The sequence below is a fragment of the Pseudophryne corroboree genome, assembly GCF_028390025.1.
Source record: "Pseudophryne corroboree isolate aPseCor3 chromosome 3 unlocalized genomic scaffold, aPseCor3.hap2 SUPER_3_unloc_32, whole genome shotgun sequence".
In the NCBI taxonomy this organism is placed as follows: Eukaryota; Metazoa; Chordata; class Amphibia; order Anura; family Myobatrachidae; genus Pseudophryne; species Pseudophryne corroboree.
The window spans coordinates 7,676-30,151 of NW_026967522.1; the positions used below are offsets into that span (position 1 = coordinate 7,676).

Sequence of the window (22,476 nt, forward strand, 5' to 3'; positions counted from 1 at the left end):
AGCCATCATGATGACTGAAGATCCTTTTCTTCTTACACTCACCTGTCTTCTGGCTCTGTAAGGGGGTGGCGGCGAGCTGGGGGAGTGAGCAGAGAACCGCAGCTAGCTTTAATTACCCTTCAGGAGCTAGTGGTGTCCTGTCAGCCAGGAGCAGAGCCATGAAACTATTCAGGAAGTTGGTTCCTACTTCTGCCCCCTAAGTGCCACGAAGCAGGGAGACTGTTGCCAGCAGTCCTCCCTGAAAATAAAAAACCTAACATGTCTTTCAGAGAAACTCAGTAGAGCTCCCCTGGAGTGCATCCAGTCTGCCTGGGCATTTTCTAAACTGAGGTCTGGAGGAGGGGCATAGAGGGAGGAGCCAGTTCACACCCTTGAAAAGTCTTAAAGTGCCCATGGCTCCTACGGAACCATCTATACCCCATGGTACTGAAGTGGACCCCAGTATCCTCTAGGACGTATGAGAAAGTCCTAGGAGCTCCCCTAGCTGTGACCGGCTTCACTGGGCACATTTTCTAAACTGAGTCTGGTAGGGGCATAGAGGGAGAAGCCAGCCCACACTATTAAACTCTTAGTGCCCATGGCCCCTAAGAGACCCATCTATACCCCATGGTACTAAATGGAACCCCAGCATCCTCTCGGACGTAAGAGAAATAAAAAGACTTCACGGAAATCTTTTGTTTTTAAACAACTTTATTTCATATCTTTAATACACATTTTTTTGTCTAGCTATATGGGGAGGGCCGGGACCATTTTCCAGGGGCTGCGTGATGTCACATCTGCATTCATCTTTAACCCCCGATAAACTTCCAGAGTGCACATTATCTTTTCCTCATTTTTTGCAAGTTACTACAAATGATATGAGATCGGTAGCAGCACTACTTTCAGGATTATTACACAGAACACACATAAAGGCTGACACAGCAAATAACAGTAACACATACAAGGGATTAATTAGAAATAAGGAAGCATAATCATCATTAGGCCTAATTATCAACTGATTCTGTGCGGGACACATACACCTCTTTACTGCCTCCAGCAGCCCCTGGTACTGCACTGTGACCATCTGCCCTGTCTACCCCCACTACTGCCACTCGCCATGTCTCCCCCACTACTGCCACCCGCCCTGTCTCCCCCCACTAATGCCACCGCCCTGTCTCCTCCCCCTACTGCCACCCTCCCTGTCTCCCCCCACTACTGCCACCCTCCCTGTCTCCCCCACTACTGCCACCCACCCTGTCTCACTACTTCCACCCGCCCGGTCTCTTCCCACTACTGCCACCTGCCCTATCTCCCCCAACCTGTCTTTCCCCCACTACTGTCAACTACCTTGTCTCCCCTACTGTTCACCACCCTGTGCCCCCCCTCTTCCACCTCAGCACTGCTTGGGGACAATATTACCCACAGACAGTACTTCCGGCAGCCCCCGCTACAGCAATAGTGCCACCACCCTGTCTCCCCCCCCCCCCCCCCTGATATTTCAGAATTTCTTGGGGATTCTTGGTACTGGTGGTAACAGTCCTTCATCTGCAGACGGAAGAAACCAGGCAGTAAGGAGGCAGAAGCTGCTTCTGGTTCCATGGACCCTGGTCATGTAGGGATGGGAGAGTCAGTAAGATTATGTAAGTCATCATCTTACAGGCAGCCGGTGAAGGGAGAAGAGAATGGGTGTTATGTGGCAGGAACGGGCCGGTTAGATATGACTGGCTGCTGCATTCTGTACAAGCCACAAGTGGTGCAATTCTTTTGCTGGGAGACCCAGGTAGAGGACATTGCAGTAGTCTATGCATGATGATACAAGTGCATGTATGACTGTAGGTAGATCTTCTGAGGGAATAAAGTGCTGGAGTCTGGCTATGTTCCTCAGATGAGGATCGGATTGTGGATGATACCTGATATCTAAGTGTCACTCCACCATCCAGGACACCAAGATTCCACATGATCAGCATTTTGTAACTCTGAACCCACAAGCATAAGTCTGGTTGGTTTGCAAAGCTGAGCTGTAGCCCTGCCTTTTGTTGGTGAGCTTCTACCATAAGGACCTGTTTCACCAGGACTGAGTCACAGCCAACTGGCATCACCCACACATGGAGCTCAGCTAGACAACCATTTAGGATTGGTACTGGGTTCTCAGTATCCGGAGCAAAAGACAAGTCATCTGCATAGCAGTGGTAGATAAGGGCATGACATCTGATTATATCACCCAGTTGTAGCATGTATATTGCAAAAAGCATAGGAGATAAGAACCTTGAAGAACAATGCATGGCAATGTTAAGTATACTCCAGAAGAGTACAATAGTTTCCAAGTGATGTCTATTGTGCTGATTTATTTCACAGAGGATGGAAATGGCCACTCACCTGTGTGATTTCGCTGATGTGTAACAAGTTGTGATTTCCGTATAAAACATTTCCCACACTCAGAGCAAGAAAATGGCTTCTCACCTGTGTGACTTCTCTGATGTGTAATAAGATATGATTTCTGTGCAAAATATTTCCCACACTCAGAACAGGAATATGGCTTCTCACCTGTGTGACTTCTCTGATGTGTAATAAGATATGATTTCTGTGCAAAATATTTCCCACACTCAGAACAGGAATATGGCTTCTCACCTGTGTGACTTCTCTGATGTATAACAAGATCTGATTTGTGTGCAAAACATTTCCCACACTCAGAACATGGAAATGGCTTTTCATCTGTGTGACTTCTGTGATGTTCAACAAGTACTGATTTCCGTGCAAAACATTTCCCACACTCAGAACATGAAAATGGCCTCTCACCTGTGTGACTTCTCTGATGTCTAACAAGATTCGATTTGTTTGTAAAACATTTCCTACACTCAGAACATGGAAATGGCCTTTCTCCTGTGTGACTTCCCTGATGTATAACAAGTTGTGATTTCTGGATAAAACATTTCCCACACTCAGAACATTGAAATGGCTTCTCACCTGTGTGAATTCTTTGATGTGTAACAAGATGTGATTTGTGTTGAAAACATTTCCCACACTCAGAACATGGAAATGGATTCTCACCTGTGTGACTTCGCAGATGTATAACAAGTAGTGATTTCCAGGAAAAACATTTCCCACACTCAGAGCAAGAAAACGGCTTCTCACCTGTGTGACTTCTCTGATGATTAACAAGATCTGATTTGATTGCAAAACATTTCCCACACTCAAAACATGGAAATGGCTTTGCACCTGTGTGACTTCTGTGATGTTTAACAAGGTCTGATTTATGTGCAAAACATTTCCCACACTCAGTACATGGAAATGGCTTCTCACCTGTGTGACTTTTCTGATGTATAACAAGTTCTGATTTCTGTGCAAAACATTTCCCACACTCAGAACATGGAAATGGCTTCTCACCTGTGTGACTTTGCTGATGTCTAACAAGATGTGATTTCCGTGCAAAACATTTCTCACACTCAGAACATGGAAATGGCTTCTCACCTGTGTGAATTTGCTGGTGTGTAACCAGATTTGATTTCCATGCAAAACATTTCTCACACTCAGAACATGGAAATGGCTTCTCACCTGTGTGTCTTCTCTGATGTGTAACAAGAGCTGATTTGCATGTAAAATATTTCCCACACTCAGAACATGGAAATGGCCTCTCACCTGCCTTAGCTGGCTGATGAAGCTTTGTGTTCTGTGTAAAACATTTGGCATCTATAGAACATGGAAACACTGTATCTACTGTTAGAGCTGTAACAGATGCACCAATATAAGCGTGATCAGGAGAACATTTCCCAGGATCAGGGGGATCAGCTGATAGACCTGGATGAATAATTGGGGTAATGGGGTTAGCTCCTGGATAATCCTGTCTACTGTCATTATCGGTTATTTCAGAATCCAGGGATAACATTAGATGTCCTTCTGAGATATTCCTGCTTGTGTGTCCCTCTGCTGGAAATAAAATACATTATGGAAATGTGTCAATTTCTGTAACAATATTAATCTTGTAAACAATAGGAGAAGATGACTCTCTGGGACACATTTAAATGTAAATGTGTGTGTATAATAAAACATAACTTTTAATGAAGGCTTTATAATATTATGTCTCAGACTATCATTGTGTCCACCCTTCTGAGAACACTCACAATAACAAATGTAATATTATAATAAGACTTAGATATATCTCTCTCTTGTACTGGCAACTAACCATGAAGTATAAAATAAGATTTTACTTACCGGTAAATCTATTTCTCGTAGTCCGTAGTGGATGCTGGGGATTCCGTAAGGACCATGGGGATAGACGGCTCCACAGGAGACATGGGCACTTTAAGAAAGAATTTAGGTTCTGGTGTGCACTGGCTCCTCCCTCTATGCCCCTCCTCCAGACCTCAGTTAGAGAAACTGTGCCCAGAAGAGCTGACAGTACAAGAAAAGGATTTTGATAATTCAGGGCAAGATTCATACCAGCCACACCAATCACACCGTATAACACGTGATAACAACCAGTTAACAGTATGACAAAAAACAGAGCATCAGGTCAAACCCAGATGCAACCATAACTCAACCCTTATTGAAACAATAACTATATACAAGTCTTGCAGAAAAGTCCGCACTTGGGACGGGCGCCCAGCATCCACTACAGACTACGAGAAATAGATTTACCGGTAGGTAAAATCTTATTTTCTCTAACGTCCTAGTGGATGCTGGGGACTCCGTAAGGACCATGGGGATTATACCAAAGCTCCCAAACGGGGGGGAGAGTGCAGATGACTCTGCAGCACCAATTGAGCAAACAAAAGGTCCTGCTCAGCCAGGGTATCAAACTTGTAGAACTTTGCAAAAGTATTTGAACCTGACCAAGTAGCCGCTTGGCAAAGTTGTAATGCAGAGACCCCTCGGGCAGCCGCCCAAGAAGAGCCCACCTTCCTAGTGGAATGGGCCTTAACTGATTTTGGCAGCGGTAATCCAGCCGCCAAATGAGCCTGCTGAATCGTGTTACAGATCCAGCGAGCAATAGTTTGCTTTGATGCAGGAGCACCCAGCTTGTTGGATGCATACAGGATAAACAACGACTCTGTTTTCCTGACCCTAGCCATTCTGGCTACATAAAGCTTCAAAGCCCTGACCACAACAAGCAACTCGGAATCCTCCAAGTCACTAGTAGCCACAGGCACGACAATAGGTTGATTCATATGAACAGATGAAACCACTTTTGGCAGAAATTGTGGACGGGTCTGCAATTCTGCTCTATCCATATGGAAAACCAGATAGGGGCTTTTATGTGACAAAGCCGCCAACTCTGACACGCGCCTGGCCGAAGCCAAGGCTAATAGCATGACCACCTTCCACGCGAGATATTTCAACTCCACCAATTTAAGTGGTTCAAACCAGTGGGATTTCAAGAAGCCTAACACCACGTTAAGATCCCAAGGTGACACTGGAGGCACAAAAGGAGGCTGAATATGCAGCACTCCCTTTACAAACGTCTGGATTTCCGGTAGAGAAGCCAATTCCTTTTGAAAGAAAATGGATAGGGCCGAAATCTGGACTTTAATGGAGACCAATTTTAGGCCCAAATTCACTCCGGACTGTAGGAAGTGAAGGAAATGGCCCAGCTGGAATTCCTCCGTCGGAGCATTCCTGGCCTCACACCAAGAAACATATTTTCGCGATATTTGGTGATAATGTTTAGATGTCACGTCCTTCCTAGCCTTTATCAGCGTAGGAATGACCTCATCCGGAATGCCCTTTTCAGCTAGGATCCGGCATTCAACCGCCATGCCGTCAAACGCAGCCGCGGTAAGTCTTGGAACAGACAGGGCCGCTGTTGCAACAGATCCTGTCTTAGAGGAAGAGGCCACGGGTCCTCTGTGAGAATTTCCAGCAGATCCGGATACCAGGTCCTTCGTAGCCAATCTGGAACAATAAGAATTGTTCTCACTCCTCTTTTTCTTATTATTCTCAACACCTTGGGTATGAGAGGAAGAGGAGGAAACACATAGACCGACTGGAACACCCACGGTGTAACCAGGGCATCTACAGCTACCGCCTGAAGGTCTTTTGATCTGGCACAATACCTCTGTAGCTTTTTGTTGAGGCGGGACGCCATCATGTCTATCTTTGGCAGTCCCCACTGACTTGCAATCTGTGCGAAGACCTCCTGATGAAGTCCCTACTCCCAGGATCAGGGGGATCAGCTGATAGAGCTGGATGTATAATTGGGGTAATAGGATTAGCTCCTGGAGAATCCTGTATACTGTCATTATCTCTTATTTCACAATCCGGGGATAACATTAGATGTCCTTCTGAGATGTTCCTGCTTGTGTGTCCCTCTGCTGGAAATAAAATACATTATGGAAATGTGTCAATTTCTGTAACAATATTAATCTTGTAAACAATAGGAGAAGACGACTCTCTGGGACACTTAATTGTAAATGTGTGTGCATAATAAAACATAACTTTTAATGAAGGCTTTATAATATTGTGTCTCAGACTATCATTGTGTCCACCCTCCTGAGAACACTCACAATAACAAATGTAATATTATAATAAGACTTAGATATATCTCTCTCTTGTACTGGCAACTAACCATGAAGTATAAAATAAGATTTTACTTACCGGTAAATCTATTTCTCGTAGTCCGTAGTGGATGCTGGGGATTCCGTAAGGACCATGGGGATAGACGGCTCCACAGGAGACATGGGCACGTTAAGAAAGAATTTAGGTTCTGGTGTGCACTGGCTCCTCCCTCTATGCCCCTCCTCCAGACCTCAGTTAGAGAAACTGTGCCCAGAAGAGCTGACAGTACAAGGAAAGGATTTTGATAATTCAGGGCAAGATTCATACCAGCCACACCAATCACACCGTATAACACGTGATAACAACCAGTTAACAGTATGACAAAAAACAGAGCATCAGGTCAAACCCAGATGCAACCATAACTCAACCCTTATTGAAACAATAACTATATACAAGTCTTGCAGAAAAGTCCGCACTTGGGACGGGCGCCCAGCATCCACTACGGACTACGAGAAATAGATTTACCGGTAGGTAAAATCTTATTTTCTCTAACGTCCTAGTGGATGCTGGGGACTCCGTAAGGACCATGGGGATTATACCAATGCTCCCAAACGGGCGGGAGAGTGCAGATGACTCTGCAGCACCGATTGAACAAACAAAAGGTCCTGCTCAGCCAGGGTATCAAACTTGTAGAACTTTGCAAAAGTATTTGAACCTGACCAAGAAGCCGCTTGGCAAAATTGTAATGCAGAGACCCTTCGGGCAGCCGCCCAAGAAGAACCCACCTTCCTAGTGGAATGGGCCTTAACTGATTTTGGCAGCGGTAAGCCAGCCGCCAAATGAGCCTGCTGAATCGTGTTACAAATCCAACGAGCAGTAGTTTGCTTTGATGCAGGAGCACCCAGCTTGTTGGATGCATACAGGATAAACAACGACTCTGTTTTCCTGACCCTAGCCGTTCTGGCTACATAAACCTTCAAAGCCCTGACCACAGCAAGCAACTCGGAATCCTCCAAGTCACTAGTAGCCACAGGCACGACAATAGGTTGATTTATATGAAAAGATGAAACCACTATTGGCAGAAATTTTGGACGGGTCCGCAATTCTGCTCTATCCATATGGAAAACCAGATAGGGGCTTTTATGTGACAAAGCCGCCAACTCTGACACGCGCCTGGCCGAAGCCAAGGATAATAGCATGACCACCTTCCACGCGAGATATTTCAACTCCACCAATTTAAGTGGTTCAAACCAGTGGGATTTCAAGAAGCCTAACACCACGTTAAGATCCCAAGGTGACACTGGAGGCACAAAAGGAGGCTGAATATACAGCACTCCCTTTACAAACGTCTGGATTTCCGGTAGAGAAGCCAATTCCTTTTGAAAGAAAATGGATAGGGCCGAAATCTGGACTTTAATGGAGACCAATTTTAGGCCCAAATTCACTCCGGACTGTAGGAAGTGAAGGAAATGGCCCAGCTGGAATTCCTCCGTAGGAGCATTCCTGGCCTCAGATACATATTTTCGCCATATTCGGTTATGTTTAGATGTCACGTCCTTCCTAGCCTTTATCAGCGTAGGAAGGACCTCATCCGGAATGCCCTTTTCAGCTAGGATCCGGCATTCAACTGCCATGCCGTCAAACGCAGCCGCTGTAAGTCTTGGAACAGACAGGGCCCCTGTTGCAACAGATCCTGTCTTAGAGGAAGAGGCCACGGGTCCTCTGTGAGCATTTCCAGCAGATCCGGATACCAGGTCCTTCGTAGCCAATCTGGAACAATAAGAATTGTTCTCACTCCTCTTTTTCTTATTATTCTCAACACCTTGGGTATGAGAGGAAGAGGAGGAAACATATAGACCGACTGGAACACCCACGGTGTAACCAGGGCATCTACAGCTACCGCCTGAGGGTCTTTTGATCTGGCGCAATACCTCTGTAGCTTTTTGTTGAGGCGGGACGCCATCATGTCTATCTGGGGCAGTCCCCACTGACTTGCAATCTGTGCGAAGACCTCCTGATGAAGTCCCTACTCTCTCGGGTGGAGGTCGTGTCTGCTGAGGAAGTCTGCTTCCCAGTTGTCCACTCCCGGGATGAACACCGCCGACAGTGCGCTTACGTGATTCTCCGCCCAGCGAAGAATTCTGGAGACTTCCACCATCGCCACTCTGCTCCTTGTGCTGCCTTATCGGTTTACATGCGCTACTGCGGTGATGTCCGGCTGAATCAGAACCGGTTTGTCGCGAAGCAAGTTCTCCGCTTGACGCAGGGCGTTGTATATGGCCCTTAGTTCCAGGATGTTGATGTGAAGGCAAGTCTCTTGACTTGACCACAGCCCTTGGAAATTTCTTCCCTGTGTGACTGCTCCCCACCCTCGGAGGCTTGCTTCCGTGGTCACCAGGACCTAGTCTTGAATGCTGAATCTGCAGCCCTCCAGAAGGCGAGCACTCTGCAGCCACCACAGGAGTGACACCCTGGCCCTGGGGGATAGGGTGATTAACCGATGCATCCGATGATGTGATCCGGACCACTTGTCCAGTAAGTCCCAATGTAAGGTCCTCGTATGGAACCTGCCGAAGGGAATGGCCTCGAATTATGCCACCCTCCTTCCCAGGACTTGAGTGCAGTGATGCACTGACACCTGTTTTGATTTTAATAGATTCCTGACCAGTGTCACGAGCTCCTGAGCTCTCTCTATCGGAAGATAACCCTTTTCTGGTCTGTATCTAAGATCATGCCTAGGAGAAGCAGATGAGCTGTAAGAACCCACTGCGACTTTGGAATATATAGAATCCAGCCGTGTTGCCGTTTCACTTCCAGAGAAAGTGTTCAGCAACTGCTCTCTTGATCTCGCTTTTATGAGATCGTCCAAGTACGTGATAATAGTGACACCTTGCTTCCGCAGGAGCAACATCATTTCCGCCATTACCTTGGTGAATAGTCTCAAGGCCGTGGAGAGACAAAAAACGGCAACGTCTGAAATCGGTAATGACCATCCCGTACCGCAATTCTGAGGTACGCCCTGATGAGGTGGATAAATGGGGACAAGAAGGTGTGCATCCTTTATGTCCCGAGTCACCATTAAATCTCCCCCTTTCAGGCTTGCAATAACCGTTTTTAGCGATTCCATCTTGAACTTGAAACCTTTCAGGTATATGTTCAGGGATTTTAAATTGAATATGGGTCCGACCGAACCACCTGGTTTTGGGACTACAACCTGGTCGAAAAACAATCCCCTCCTTGTTAAAGGAGGTGAACCTTGACCACCACCTGTTGAAGATACAATTTGTGAATTGCAGTTAACACTGTTTTCCTCTCGTGGGGGGAAGCCGGCAGGGTCGTCGGTAAGGGGGCATCTTCTCAAAGTCCAGCTTGTATCCCTGAGACACAATATCTATTGCCCAGGGATCAAACAGGGAGCGAACCCACTTGTGGCTGAACTTACGAAGGCGTGCCCCCACCGGGCCTAGCACCGCCTGTGGAGCCCCAGCGACATGCAGTGGATTTTTGTAGAGGCCGGGGAGGACTTCTGTTTTCTCTGCCCCGCCTCTGGCAAGAAAGGACGCATCTCGGACTTTCTTGTTTCTTTATTAGAAAAGCTGCATTTGATAATGTCGTGCTTTTCTAGGCTGTGCAGGGATATGAGGCAACATATCAGAATTACCAGCTATAGCTGTGGAGACCAGTCCGAGAACCCTTCTCCCCACAATCCTCAGCCTTCCATATGCCACTTAAGTCGGCATCATCTGTCCATTGCATATTGTACCGGACACGTCACGCAGAAATCGACATAGCTGTGGCTCTAGGACCCAGTATACTCATGTCTCTATGGCATGTTTTATATATACACATCTCTCTTAAGACAGCATCTTTAATATATATATATATATATATCTCTATATATATACATACATACTAGGGTCTCAATCTCTGCTGATAAGGAACCCGTCTACGCTGCCACAGCGCTATAAACCCATGCCGACACAATCGCCGGTCTGAGTAGTGTACCAGAATGTGCACGCTATCTGCAGGATCCTTGAGAATAGCTGTAACATCAGGGCTGCCTTTTGTGACACCCTAGAGGAAGATTCCCATCGTATCCTGGCCCTAGTGGGGAAAGGATATTGCCCGAGAATTCTTTGTGGGAAGCTGCAGTCTCACGTCTGGAGATTCCCGCTCTTTTTCCTCATGAGAGGAGGGAAATTTACCTCAGCTTTCTTCCCCTTACACCTGTGTACCCTTGTGACAGGGACAATGAGTCATCAGTGATATGCAAATCGTCTTTTATTACAATTATCATATATTGAATACCTTTCAGCCATCTTGGCTGTAACTTTGCATTATCGTAGTCGACACTGGAGTCAAACTCCGTGTCGATACCAGTGTTTATTATTTTGGATAGTGATCATTGAGAGACTCTGAAGGTCTCTGCGACATAGGGACAGACATGGGTAGATTCCCTGTCTGTTCTCTAATCTTTTGTGCAATAAATTCACCTCAGCACTTACACATATCCAAACCGGTGTCGGTGTTGTAGACGGAGACACCCTCACACACACATATTTGCTCCATCTCCTCCTTAGGGGAGCCTTTTACCTCAGACATGTCGACACACACGTACCGACACACCACACACACAGGGGATGCTCTATTTGAAGACAGTTCCCCCACAAGGCCCTTTGGAGAGACAGAGAGAGAGTATGCCAGCACACACCCCAGCGCTATATGACCCAGGAAACACACAGTAACTTAGTGTTAACCCTGTAGCTGCTGTATATATTGTTTTTACGCCAATTTTATGTGCCCCCCCCTCTCTTTTTCACCCTCTCTATCGTGCAGGGGAGAGCCTCAGCGGATCTGTGGAGAAAAAATGGCGCTGGAGAGTGCTGAGGAAGAAGGCCCCGCCCCCTCAGCGGCGGGCTTCTGTCCCGCAATTTTGTGTAAAATTTATGGCGGGGGCTCATGCATATAACAGTGTCCAACTGTATATATGCTGCTTTTGCCAGGAGGTACCCAATTGCTGCCCAGGGCGCCCCCCCCTGCGCCCTGCACCCTACAGTGACCGGAGTGTGTGGGTGTAATGTGGGAGCAATGGCGCACAGCTGCAGTGCTGTGCGCTACCTCATGTGAAGAAAGGAGTCTTCTGCCGCCGATTTCGATGTCTTCTTGCTTCTGCCGGTCTTCTGTACTTCTGGCTCTGCGAGGGGGACGGCGGCGCGGCTTCGGGAACGGACGATCAAGGTTAGGTACTTGTGTTCGATCCCTCTGGAGCTAATGGTGTCCAGTAGCCTAAGAAGCGCAACCTAGCTGCAGATAGGTAGGTTTGCTTCTCTCCCCTCAGTCCCACGTAGTAGTGAGTCTGTTGCCAGCAGAAGCTCACTGAAAATAAAAAACCTAACAAATACTTTCTTTTTCTAGCAGGCTCAGGAGAGCCCACTAGGAGCACCCAGCTCTGGCCGGGCACAGATTCTAACTGAGGTCTGGAGGAGGGGCATAGAGGGACGAGCAGGTGCACACCAGATAGTAGCTAATCTTTCTTTAGAGTGCCCAGTCTCCTGCGGAGCCCGTCTATTCCCCATGGTCCTTACGAAGTCCCCAGCATCCACTAGGACGTTAGAGATAAAAGGAAATTTGTAAGTGACCCCAAACTTTTGAACGGTAGTGTATGATCCGGTGCATCTGAAGATGTGTACCGGACTACTAGCTCAGGAGATCCAATTAAAATGTTCTGGCGTGGAACCTTCCATACTGGATCGCCTCGTATGCGGTTACCATCTTTCCCAACAATCTTATGCAAAGATGGATATAGATCCGATTCGGTCGTAGAACCGCTCGGACCACATCCTGGACCGTCCTTGCCTCGACCTCTAGGAGGAATACTTTCTGACCCACTGCATTGAGAAACATTCCCAGGAATAGGAGCCGCTGAGTAGGCTCCAGGTGGGATCCACCCATGATGTGACAGAAGCTGAATAGTGTGGCCTATATTGAGCAATAGAAGCTCCCTGGATCTAGCCTTTATCAAGAGATCGTCTAGGTAAGGGACAATACTGATCCCCTGGACTCGGAGCTGGATCATATCTGCCATCATCTTTGTGAAGACCCTCAGAGCTGTGGACAGGCCGAAGGGTAGCGCCTGGCACTCGTAGTGATCGTTCAGCAGGGCAAACCATAGGCAAGCCTGGTGAGGTGGCCAAATAAGGATATTGAGATAAGCGTCCTTTATATCCAACGAAACCATGAACTCCTGTTCTTCTACACCTGCAATCACTGCTCGCAAGGATTCCATCTTGATCTTGAAAACCTTTTAGCAAGGGTTCAAGGATTTTCGATTCAAAATGGGCCTTACCGAACCGTCCGGTTTTGGTACCACAAACAGGATGGAGTAGTAACCCTTTCCCTGTTGTTGTAGCGGCACTGGAGCAATGACTTGGGACTGGACCAACTTTAGGATGGCCTGTTGCAGCGTAACTCATGTATCCTCCAAAACTGGTAAGCTTGATTTGAAAAATCGTTCGGGAGGAGCAATGTTTAACTCCAGCTTGTAGCCCTGAGCAATGAGATCCTTTACCCAGGCATCCTAGTAGGAGCTTTCACAGATGCGGCTGAAGTGATGCAATCGAGCTCCCACCTCGAGATCCCATCAGGGTGGGGAGGGGGGGGGGGGGGGGGGGCACCATCATGCTGAGACCCTAGTGGAAGCTGAAGTGGTGCTTTGTTCCCGGGAACCTGCGGTGCCTGTTTTTTTTTGTCGTGCCTTTTGCCGTGTTTGAGGTGCATCTGGCTCTTGATCTGAACCTGGCAGTCCGAAAGGACTGGGTAGACAGCCCTGGGTAGGAATGCCTAGCCGGTGGGGCCCCAGAGGGGAAAAACGTGAATTTCCCAGCAGTAACCTTTGAAATTTCCCTGAGAAAGGAAGAGACCCCACACTGCTCTTGGAATCTGCGTCCGCTATCCACTGACGCAGCCACAAAGCTCTGCGCATTGATACTACCATGGCAGTAGTCCTAGCGCTAATAGCACCTATCTCCATGAGAGAGTCACACAAGACGCGTGCACTGATTGTGCTTTATGAGAGTCACTGTAATTACCAGGGACATATCTCCTGCAAGGACCTCTTGAATTTGACCCATCCATGTGTGAATCTACATGTGTCATCCAGCAACCCGCTTTCACAGGTCTTTGTGATACACCAGCTATAGGATTTTAATTACCTACCGGCAAATCCTTTTCTCGTAGTCCGTAGAGGATACTGGGGTTCCATTTCGTACCATGGGGTATAGACGGGTCCACTAGGAGCCAAGGGCACTTTAAGAATTTAATAGTGTGGGCTAGCTCCTCCCAGACTCAGTCTAGAAACTGTGCCCGGAGGAGACGGACATACTTCGAAAGAAGGATATATAAGGACAGTGGTGAGATTGGAACCAGCACACACATAACAAGAGGAAAGCCATGCTAAGCAAACTTGAACAGGAACAGCAACAGCTGAACCAACAATACTGTAACAAAGCAGGAAAACACAAAGCACTGGGCAGGCGCCCAGTATCCTCTATGGACTACGAGAAAAGGATATACCGGTAGGTAATTAAATATACGTTATAGTAAGAACTTACCGTTGATAACGGTATTTCTCCTGTGTCCACAGGTTTCCACAGGATAACATTGGGATATGCTGGAGCGAAAGCGGATTGGCACCAAACGATCACGAGCTTTCTGGCCTCCCAGGATGCACCGGGCTCGTACATATAATTCCGCCCACCGACTCCGTCAAATCAGTTGTTTCCAAAGCATTTAGGAAGGAGCATAATGTTTATTAACAGTTTCTTATATAGCGCAGCATATTCCGTTGCGCTTTACAATTAGAACAACAGTAATAGAACAAAACTGGGTAAAAACAGACAGACATAGAGGTAGGAAGGCCCTGCTTGCAAGATTACAATCTATAGTTTGAACCCTATTCAGGCGAGAAGAACACACATGCACACCCTTCCATGCAAGAGGGAAGAGGTTAGTGAGTATAAAGATTCTCAAATCAGGTGCGTCAGGGTGGGATCCCTGTGGAAACCTGTGGACATAGGAGAAATACCATTATCAACGGTAAGTTTTTACCATAACGTATATTTCTCCGAAAAGGTCCACAGGTTATCCACAGGATAACATTGGGACTTCCCAAAGCAATTTTTAGTGGTGGGGACGCTCCTGATTAGATAGAACCTTTCTCCCGAATTCAGCATGAGAGGCAAAAGTATCCAAAGCATAATGTCTAATGAATGTTTTAATGGAAGACCATGTGGCTGCCTTACATATCTGTTCTACTGAAGCACCATGTTGTCCTGCCCATGAAGGACCTACCTTACGTGTAGAGTGAGCAGAGACTTTAGCCGGAACAGGGAGATCAGCTCGAGAGCATGCTTCTGAAATCGTCATTCAAAGCCATCTTGCCAGCCTCTGTTTACTAGCAGGCCATCCTCTCTTGTGAAATCCGTAGAGAATGAAGAGAGAATCTGTCTTTCTGATGGCACTGGTACGATCTACGTAGATTCTTAATGCACGGACTATGTCCAGCGACGCTTCTCCCGCAGACAGTCCTGATACCTGAAAAGCCGGGACTACAATTTCTTTGTTAAGGTGAAACTTCGAGACCACCTTCGGAAGATAACCAGACTTAGTTCTGAGAACGGCTTTATCTGGAAAAAAGATCAGAAAAGGAGACTTACATGACCGCGCTCCTAAATTTGATACTCATCTAACTGATGCCGTAGTCAGTAGAAAGAGTACTTTAGCTGTCAACCATTTGAGATCCACTTTTTTAAGTGGTTCAAACGGAGCTTTGAGGACCAGACTTAAATCCCAAGGTACTGCAGGGTTGAATGCGCAGCATTCCCTGGAAAAAATTACGCACATCCTGTAAAGTGGCAATTTTCTTTTGAAACCATACAGTCAATGCTGAAACTTGAACTCTCAAAGAAGCCACCTTCAAACCCTTATCCATTCCTGCCTTAAGGAAATCTAAGATTCTGGATACTCTGAAAGATTTTGGATCTATACTTCTTTCACTGCACCAACGAATATAGGTTTGCCATATTCGGTGATAAATGCGAGCAGAGGAGGGTTTCCTTGCTCTGAGCATAGTTTGAATTACCTGTTGTGAAAAACCTCTTGACTTCAGGATAAAGGTTTCAACAGCCGTGCTGTCAAAGACCGCCGATCCAGATGCCTGTGATAACAAGGACCCTGCATCAGTAGATCTGGACGTTGAGGGAGCAGAATTGGAGCATTCATCGACATCCTCAGCAGATCTATGTACCAATGCCTTCTGGGCCAAACCGGTGCTATTAGGATCACGGCACTCTTTGCTTGTCTTATTTTCCTCACCACCCTGGGTAACAGGGTGATCGGAGGAAACACACAAGCCAGATGAAAGTCACATTTCACCGACAGTGCGTCCGCAATGATCGCTCCGGGGTCTCTTGTTCTTGACCCGTATGCCGGTACTGGTTCAGATGGGACGCCATGAGATCTCTCTCTGGCAAACCCCACTTGTCCTCTAGAGTCTGAAATACTTCCGGGTGTAGAGCCCATTCGGTTGCTTGAATGGTGTGTCGACTGAGAAAGTCCGCTTCCCAGTTTAGAACTCCTGGAATAAACACTGCGGACAATGCTGGAAGATACTAAAGTGGGCACATACTAAAGTGGGCAGAACTCCTTCTTTGCTCTTTGGCTGCGAGTTCCTCCCTGATGGTTGGAGGTACGCAACTGCATTGTTTGAGCGGATCTGGACTGGTTTTCCTTGCAGAATGTCCTTTGCCTGAATCAGTGCCATGTATATGGCCCGAAGTTCCACCATATTTATAGGCAGGCAACTTTCTTCTGTGGGCCATTGTCCCTGGAACCATCATTTTCCGGACACTGCTCCCCAGCCCTGAAGACTGGCATCCGTTGTCAGGATCTCCCAATCTGATATCCAAAAAGGTCTCCCCTTGTCTAGATGGGATGTCTGTAGCCACCAGGCTAAAGACCGTTTTACCTTTACTGGAAGTACCATCATTTGTGTTTTTTATGTCTGATGTATTCCATTCCAAAGGTCTTGAGTGGAATTGTCCATATTCCACCATGCCGAATGTTGACACCATCAACCCCATCACTCGCATTGCCATGTGAACTGATATTGTTTGACTGTGTATTAATTCCTGAGTCATTAACTGCACCTTGGATAACTTTTCCACAGGTAAAAATGTTTTCTGCAGACTTGAATCCAATACAGCCCCTAAGTGAATCATCCGTTGTGATGGAATCAGAGACGACTTTGCCCAATTTATGAGCCATCCGTGTTTCTGTAGACAAGTTATTGTCTGTTGGAGATGGCTCAAGAGCAATTCCTGGGATTGTGCCAGGATTAAAAGCTAGTTGAGGTACGGAAAAATTCTTATACCCTGCTTGCGGAGATAAGCGGCCATAACCACCATAATCTTGGTAAACACTTTGGGGGCTGTGGCTAACCCAAAGGGTAATGCCTGGAATTGAAAATGTTGCTGGAGGATAGGAAACCTGAGATAACACTGATGGGACAATGCTATCGGCACATGCAGGTAACCATCCTGTATATCCAGAGATACCATGTAATCCCTTGGTTCCATGGCCAAAACTATGGAACGCAACGTTTCCATGTGGAACCTTGGGACCCAAATGTATTTGTTTAACATTTTGAGATTGAGAATTGGCCGGAATGACCCATTTGGCTTCTGGACCAAAAATAGGTTGGAGTAAAACCCCTGCCTCCGTTGTGTCGGGGGTACTGGAATAATTACCCCGGACTGAAGCAATTTCTGTACTGCTTTTTGCAGGTCCCTGGCTTTCGCCTCTATATGAGACGGGCTGGTGCAAAAAAACCTTTGAGGATGCTGCTGCTTGAAAGGGAAAACATAACCCTGAGATACCACTTCTTGCACCCTGGCGTCTGTTGTCGACTGCTGCCATATGTGTGCAAACAGAAGAAGACGGCCCCCTACCTTGGAGTCCCCCAAGTGGAGGCCCGCACTATCAGGCTGATGGTTTATGTTCTGGTTTGGAAGCTGGCCCTCTAGTGGCCCACTGCCTCTTTGCTTTACCAGACTTATTGTACTGGGTTTGCTTTGATTCATTTTTACCTTTTGTTTTACCCTGCCACTGAAATGGCCGAAATCTCAAACCCTTAGGCTTAGGGTTATAACCGGCATGAAACCTGACCTTCTTGGATTCAGCTTCTGACTCCAGAATGTCCGTCAGTTCCTTACCAAAAAGAATGTTTCCAACAAAAGGCAAAGCTTCCAGAAACTTTTTGGATTCTGAATTAGCTTTCCATGTACGTGGCCAAATTGCTCTGCGAGCAGCTACTGTTAAGGCTGAAGCTTTGGAAGCAATCGTACCTATATCCATTGCTGCTTCTTCTAGGAATAGTGCAGCCTGTTTCATATGGGCTATATGGGACTCCTGCTCCCTAGTAGGTGCTGAGAGCCCATTTTCCAGTTCTTCAGCCCATTCAACTACCTCTTTTGCCATCTAAGCTGAGGCCAAAGCCGGCCTTATGACTGCCCCTGACAGAGAAAATATGTTTTTCAAAAAAACCATCAACTCTTCTGTCTGTGACATCATTTAATGATGTAGATGGCAAAGGTAAAATAGATTTTCGCACTAGTCGAATGACATGCGTATCTACCTTAGGAGGCACTTCTCTTTTTAAACAGTCCCCAGTTGGAAAAGGGTAGTAAGAATCCCATTTTTTTGGAATTCTATATCTCCTATTGGGCGTAGCCCAAGGTTCCTCCATGATTTCCGTCAGTTCCTCTGACCCTGGAAACTCAACCCTCACTGTTTTGGGACGTTTAAACACAAGTGCTTTAGTTTTAATTATTGGCTCAGCTGAATCTTCTAGAGACAGAATATCCTTTATTGCTCCAATTAACTCAGCTATATCTTCTGAGCTGAAACCCTCCATTTGTTCTTCATATGGTGAAGTAGAGTATACGGAGTCATCATCTGTTGTATCATCCTGTGTAGCTTGCGAATTGGATGATATATTTACCTTTGGTTTATCAGCTTGTTGACTTGTAGAAGCTGTTGGGGCTATACCATATGATGGGAGCTGCATGTATGTGTTAATAGTGTACCCTATTCCTGCGGTTGGAGCTGCACGGACCAACCTGTCAGCTATACTAGATAGGATTTGTGCAAACATGGCCCAAGGTGGATCTACTTGTTGTTGAACAGGGATCTGCCTTGTATTCTGCTGAAATGCAAAACAATTTGCACGTAACCCCTCCTCATTTGTCAAAGAGTTATTAACCCCACCTTGCAGGATAAACATGTTTTGAGTGTTGGTGTTACTGTTAATGTAACCTCGTCACCTTTGCCGCTCTTAGACATGATAAATAATCAGCTTTTCCACATTTACTACACAATCTGTGACTGAAAACACTTTATATGCATAAGTGATATCAATCTGACCCCAACCCAAGCACCAGCATTGAGGTTCAGAAGAAAACACTGACAAACATATATAAAGTCAGCAATCACACTAGCAGTCAGTCACGTTATATATTAGTCATATATTTGTCACATGAGCATATTATCAACTACGAACACATTTCAAGTATGTAGGCATACATTTACGGTTTACTGTCCTATGCTGTCCTTAATGTATTCAGACGCAATTGCAGATCAAACCACAGTATTGTACAAAACTCATATGCAATAGGCCCTAAACTTAACTAGTCATACTAACAACAGTAGATAGAAATTTAGTGCTGTATAACCCTTACTCCGTAGAGTGGGACACAGGGAGACTCACCCCACTCCAGGATCGATCAATACGTTTAGCAACCGCTGAGTGGATCCACACGCTACTAGTGTACACTGCCGCTCCGGTATTTTAAGTGGACACAGATGCTCAGTGAACGTTAGTGCATGCAGACGCTCATGTCTGCGACCCAGTCTCTTAGCGGTAAACCTCAGTGTATACAGACGCAGCGGCCTATGTTACGACTGAGTCCCCTCGTGGTAGCGTCTGAAACGGAAGTGAAGCAATTGGCGGGTGACACAAGGAAACTGGTCATGAACTTGGGGGAGGGGTGACCAGGAGAGCGTCTTACTCCCCACTGCTGACATCAACCCTAGGGATCGCAGCCTCAAACTAATCCTGGCGCCTTATGATCCCTAAAGGCTTTCACTAGAGCACCCGTGGTGGTGGTGCGCCAGCTGTTTGGTAGTCTCCTCTCAAACAGTGCGGCCCTTCTAAGCGTAACCGATGCCTTACCTTCTCCCCGTGCTCCGGCCACAGCCTAGTAACGCCTGCTGGACCTGCTAGTAACATCCGACACAGACGCCCGTCGAGACAGCACTTGTACCGTGGGTAAGTGTTGTTGCGACCCGGCGGAGAGTTTTAGGAGCAACTCTTTTCAATATGTGTGTAAGACACTGTTACGTAAAAAAAATAAGAATTTACTCACCGGTAATTCTATTTCTCGTAGTCCGTAGTGGATGCTGGGAACTCCGTAAGGACCATGGGGAATAGCGGGCTCCGAAGGAGACTGGGCACTCTAAGAAAGAATTAGGACTACTGGTGTGCACTGGCTCCTCCCTCTATGCCCCTCCTCCAGACCTCAGTTAGGGAAACTGTGCTCGGAAGAGCTGACACAATAAGGAAAGGATTTGGAATCCCGGGTAAGACTCATACCAGCCACACCAATCACACCGTACAACTCGTGACACTATACCCAGTTAACAGTATGAATAACAATTGAACCTCATGAACAGATGGCTCATAACAATAACCCTTTAGTTGGGCAATAACTATATACAAGTATTGCAGACAATCCGCACTTGGGATGGGCGCCCAGCATCCACTACGGACTACGAGAAATAGAATTACCGGTGAGTAAATTCTTATTTTCTCTGACGTCCTAGTGGATGCTGGGAACTCCGTAAGGACCATGGGGATTATACCAAAGCTCCCAAACGGGCGGGAGAGTGCGGATGACTCTGCAGCACTGAATGAGCAAACTCAAGGTCCTCCTCAGCCAGGGTATCAAACTTGTAGAATTTTGCAAATGTGTTTGAACCCGACCAAGTAGCAGCTCGGCAAAGTTGTAAAGCCGAGACCCCTCGGGCAGCCGCCCAAGAAGAGCCCACTTTCCTCGTGGAATGGGCTTTTACAGATTTAGGATGCGGCAGTCCAGCCACAGAATGTGCAAGTTGAATCGTGCTACAGATCCAGCGAGCAATAGTCTGCTTTGAAGCAGGAGCACCCAGCTAGTTGGGTGCATACAGGATAAACAGCGAGTCAGTTTTCCTGACTCTAGCCTTCCTGGAAACATAGATTTTCAGGGCCCTGACTACGTCCAGCAACTTGGAATCCTCCAAGTCCCGAATAGCCGCAGGGACCATAATAGGTTGGTTTAAATGAAACGCTGATACCACCTTAGGAAGAAATTGGGAACGAGTCCTCAATTCCGCCCTATCCATATGGAAAATCAGATAAGGGCTTTTACATGACAAAGCCGCCAATTCTGATACACGCCTGGCCGACGCCAAGGCCAACAGCATGACCACTTTCCACGTGAGATATTTTATCTCCACGGTTTTAAGTGGCTCAAACCAATGCGACTTTGGGAAATCCAACACCACGTTGAGATCCCAAGGTGCCACTGGAGGCTCAAAAGGGGGCTGAATATGCAGCACTCCTTTAACAAAAGTCTGAACTTCAGGCAGTGAAGCCAGTTCTTTTAGGAAGAAAATTGACAGAGCCGAAATCTGGACCTTAATGGAACCCAACTTTAGGCCCATAGTCACCCCTGACTGTAGGAAGTGCAGAAATCGACCCAGCTGAAATTCCTCCGTTGGGGCCATCCAGGCCTCACACTAAGCAACATATTTCCGCCATATGCGGTGATAATGTTTTGCGGTCACATCTTTCCTAGCTTTAATCAGCGTAGGAATGACTTCCTCCGAAATGCCCTTTTCCTTTAGGATCCGGTGTTCAACCGCCATGCCGTCAAACGCAGCTGTGGTAATTCTTGGAACAGACAGGGCCCCTGCTGCAGCAGGTCCTGTCTGAGCGGCAGAGGCCATGGGTCCTCTGAGATCATTTCTTGAAGTTCTGGGTACCAAGCTCTTCTTGGCCAATCCGGAACAATGAGTATAGTTCTTACTCCTCTCCTTCTTATTATCCTCAGTACCTTGGGTATGAGAGGAAGAGGAGGGAACACATAAACCGTCTGGTACACCCACGGTGTCACTAGAGCGTCCACAGCTATCGCCTGAGGGTCCCATGACCTGGCGCAATATCTTTTTAGCTTTTTGTTGAGGCGGGATGCCATCATGTCCACCTGTGGTTTTTCCCAACGGTTTACAATTATCTGGAAGACTTCTGGATGAAGTCCCAACTCTCCCGGGCGGATGTCGTGTCTGCTGAGGAAGTCTGCTTCCCAGTTGTCCACTCCCGGAATGAACACTGCTGACAGTGCTAACACGTGATTTTCCGCCCATCGGAGATTCCTTGTGGCTTCTGCCATCGCCATCCTGCTTCTTGTGCCGCCCTGTCGGTTTACATGGGCGACCACCGTGATGTTGTCTGACTGAATCAGCACCGGCTGGTGTAGAAGCAGGGGTCTTGCCTGACTTAGGGCATTGTAAATGGCCCTTAGTTATAGAATATTTATGTGTAGGCAAGTCTCCTGACTCGACCATAGTCCTTGGAAGTTTCTTCCCTGTGTGACTGCACTCCAACATCGAAGGCTTGCATCCGTGGTGACCAGGACCCAGTCCTGTATGCCGAATCTGCGGCCCTCTAAAAGATGAGCACTCTGCAGCCACCACAGCAGGGACACCATGGGCCTTGGAGACAGGGTTATCAGCCGATGCATCTGAAGATGCGATCCGGACCACTTGTCCAACAGATCCCACTGAAAGATCCTTGCATGGAACCTGCCGAATGGAATTGCTTCGTAAGAAGCTACCATCCTTCCCAGGACT

The 22,476-nt window shown here is 47.0% G+C and overlaps 1 protein-coding gene across 1 annotated transcript in view; it reads right to left on the reverse strand.

Moving 5' to 3' along the window:
* Positions 1-1,476: 1,476 nt before the first annotated feature.
* LOC134984051 (uncharacterized) overlaps positions 1,477-22,476 on the reverse strand; it is a 236,176-nt gene continuing 215,176 nt past the window's right edge. Inside the window, exon 17 of the mRNA XM_063949693.1 lies at positions 1,477-3,903. Within this exon, the coding sequence (XP_063805763.1) occupies positions 2,324-3,903 (1,580 nt within the window). The 3' untranslated portion in view covers positions 1,477-2,323. The remainder of the gene's footprint in view (positions 3,904-22,476) is intronic.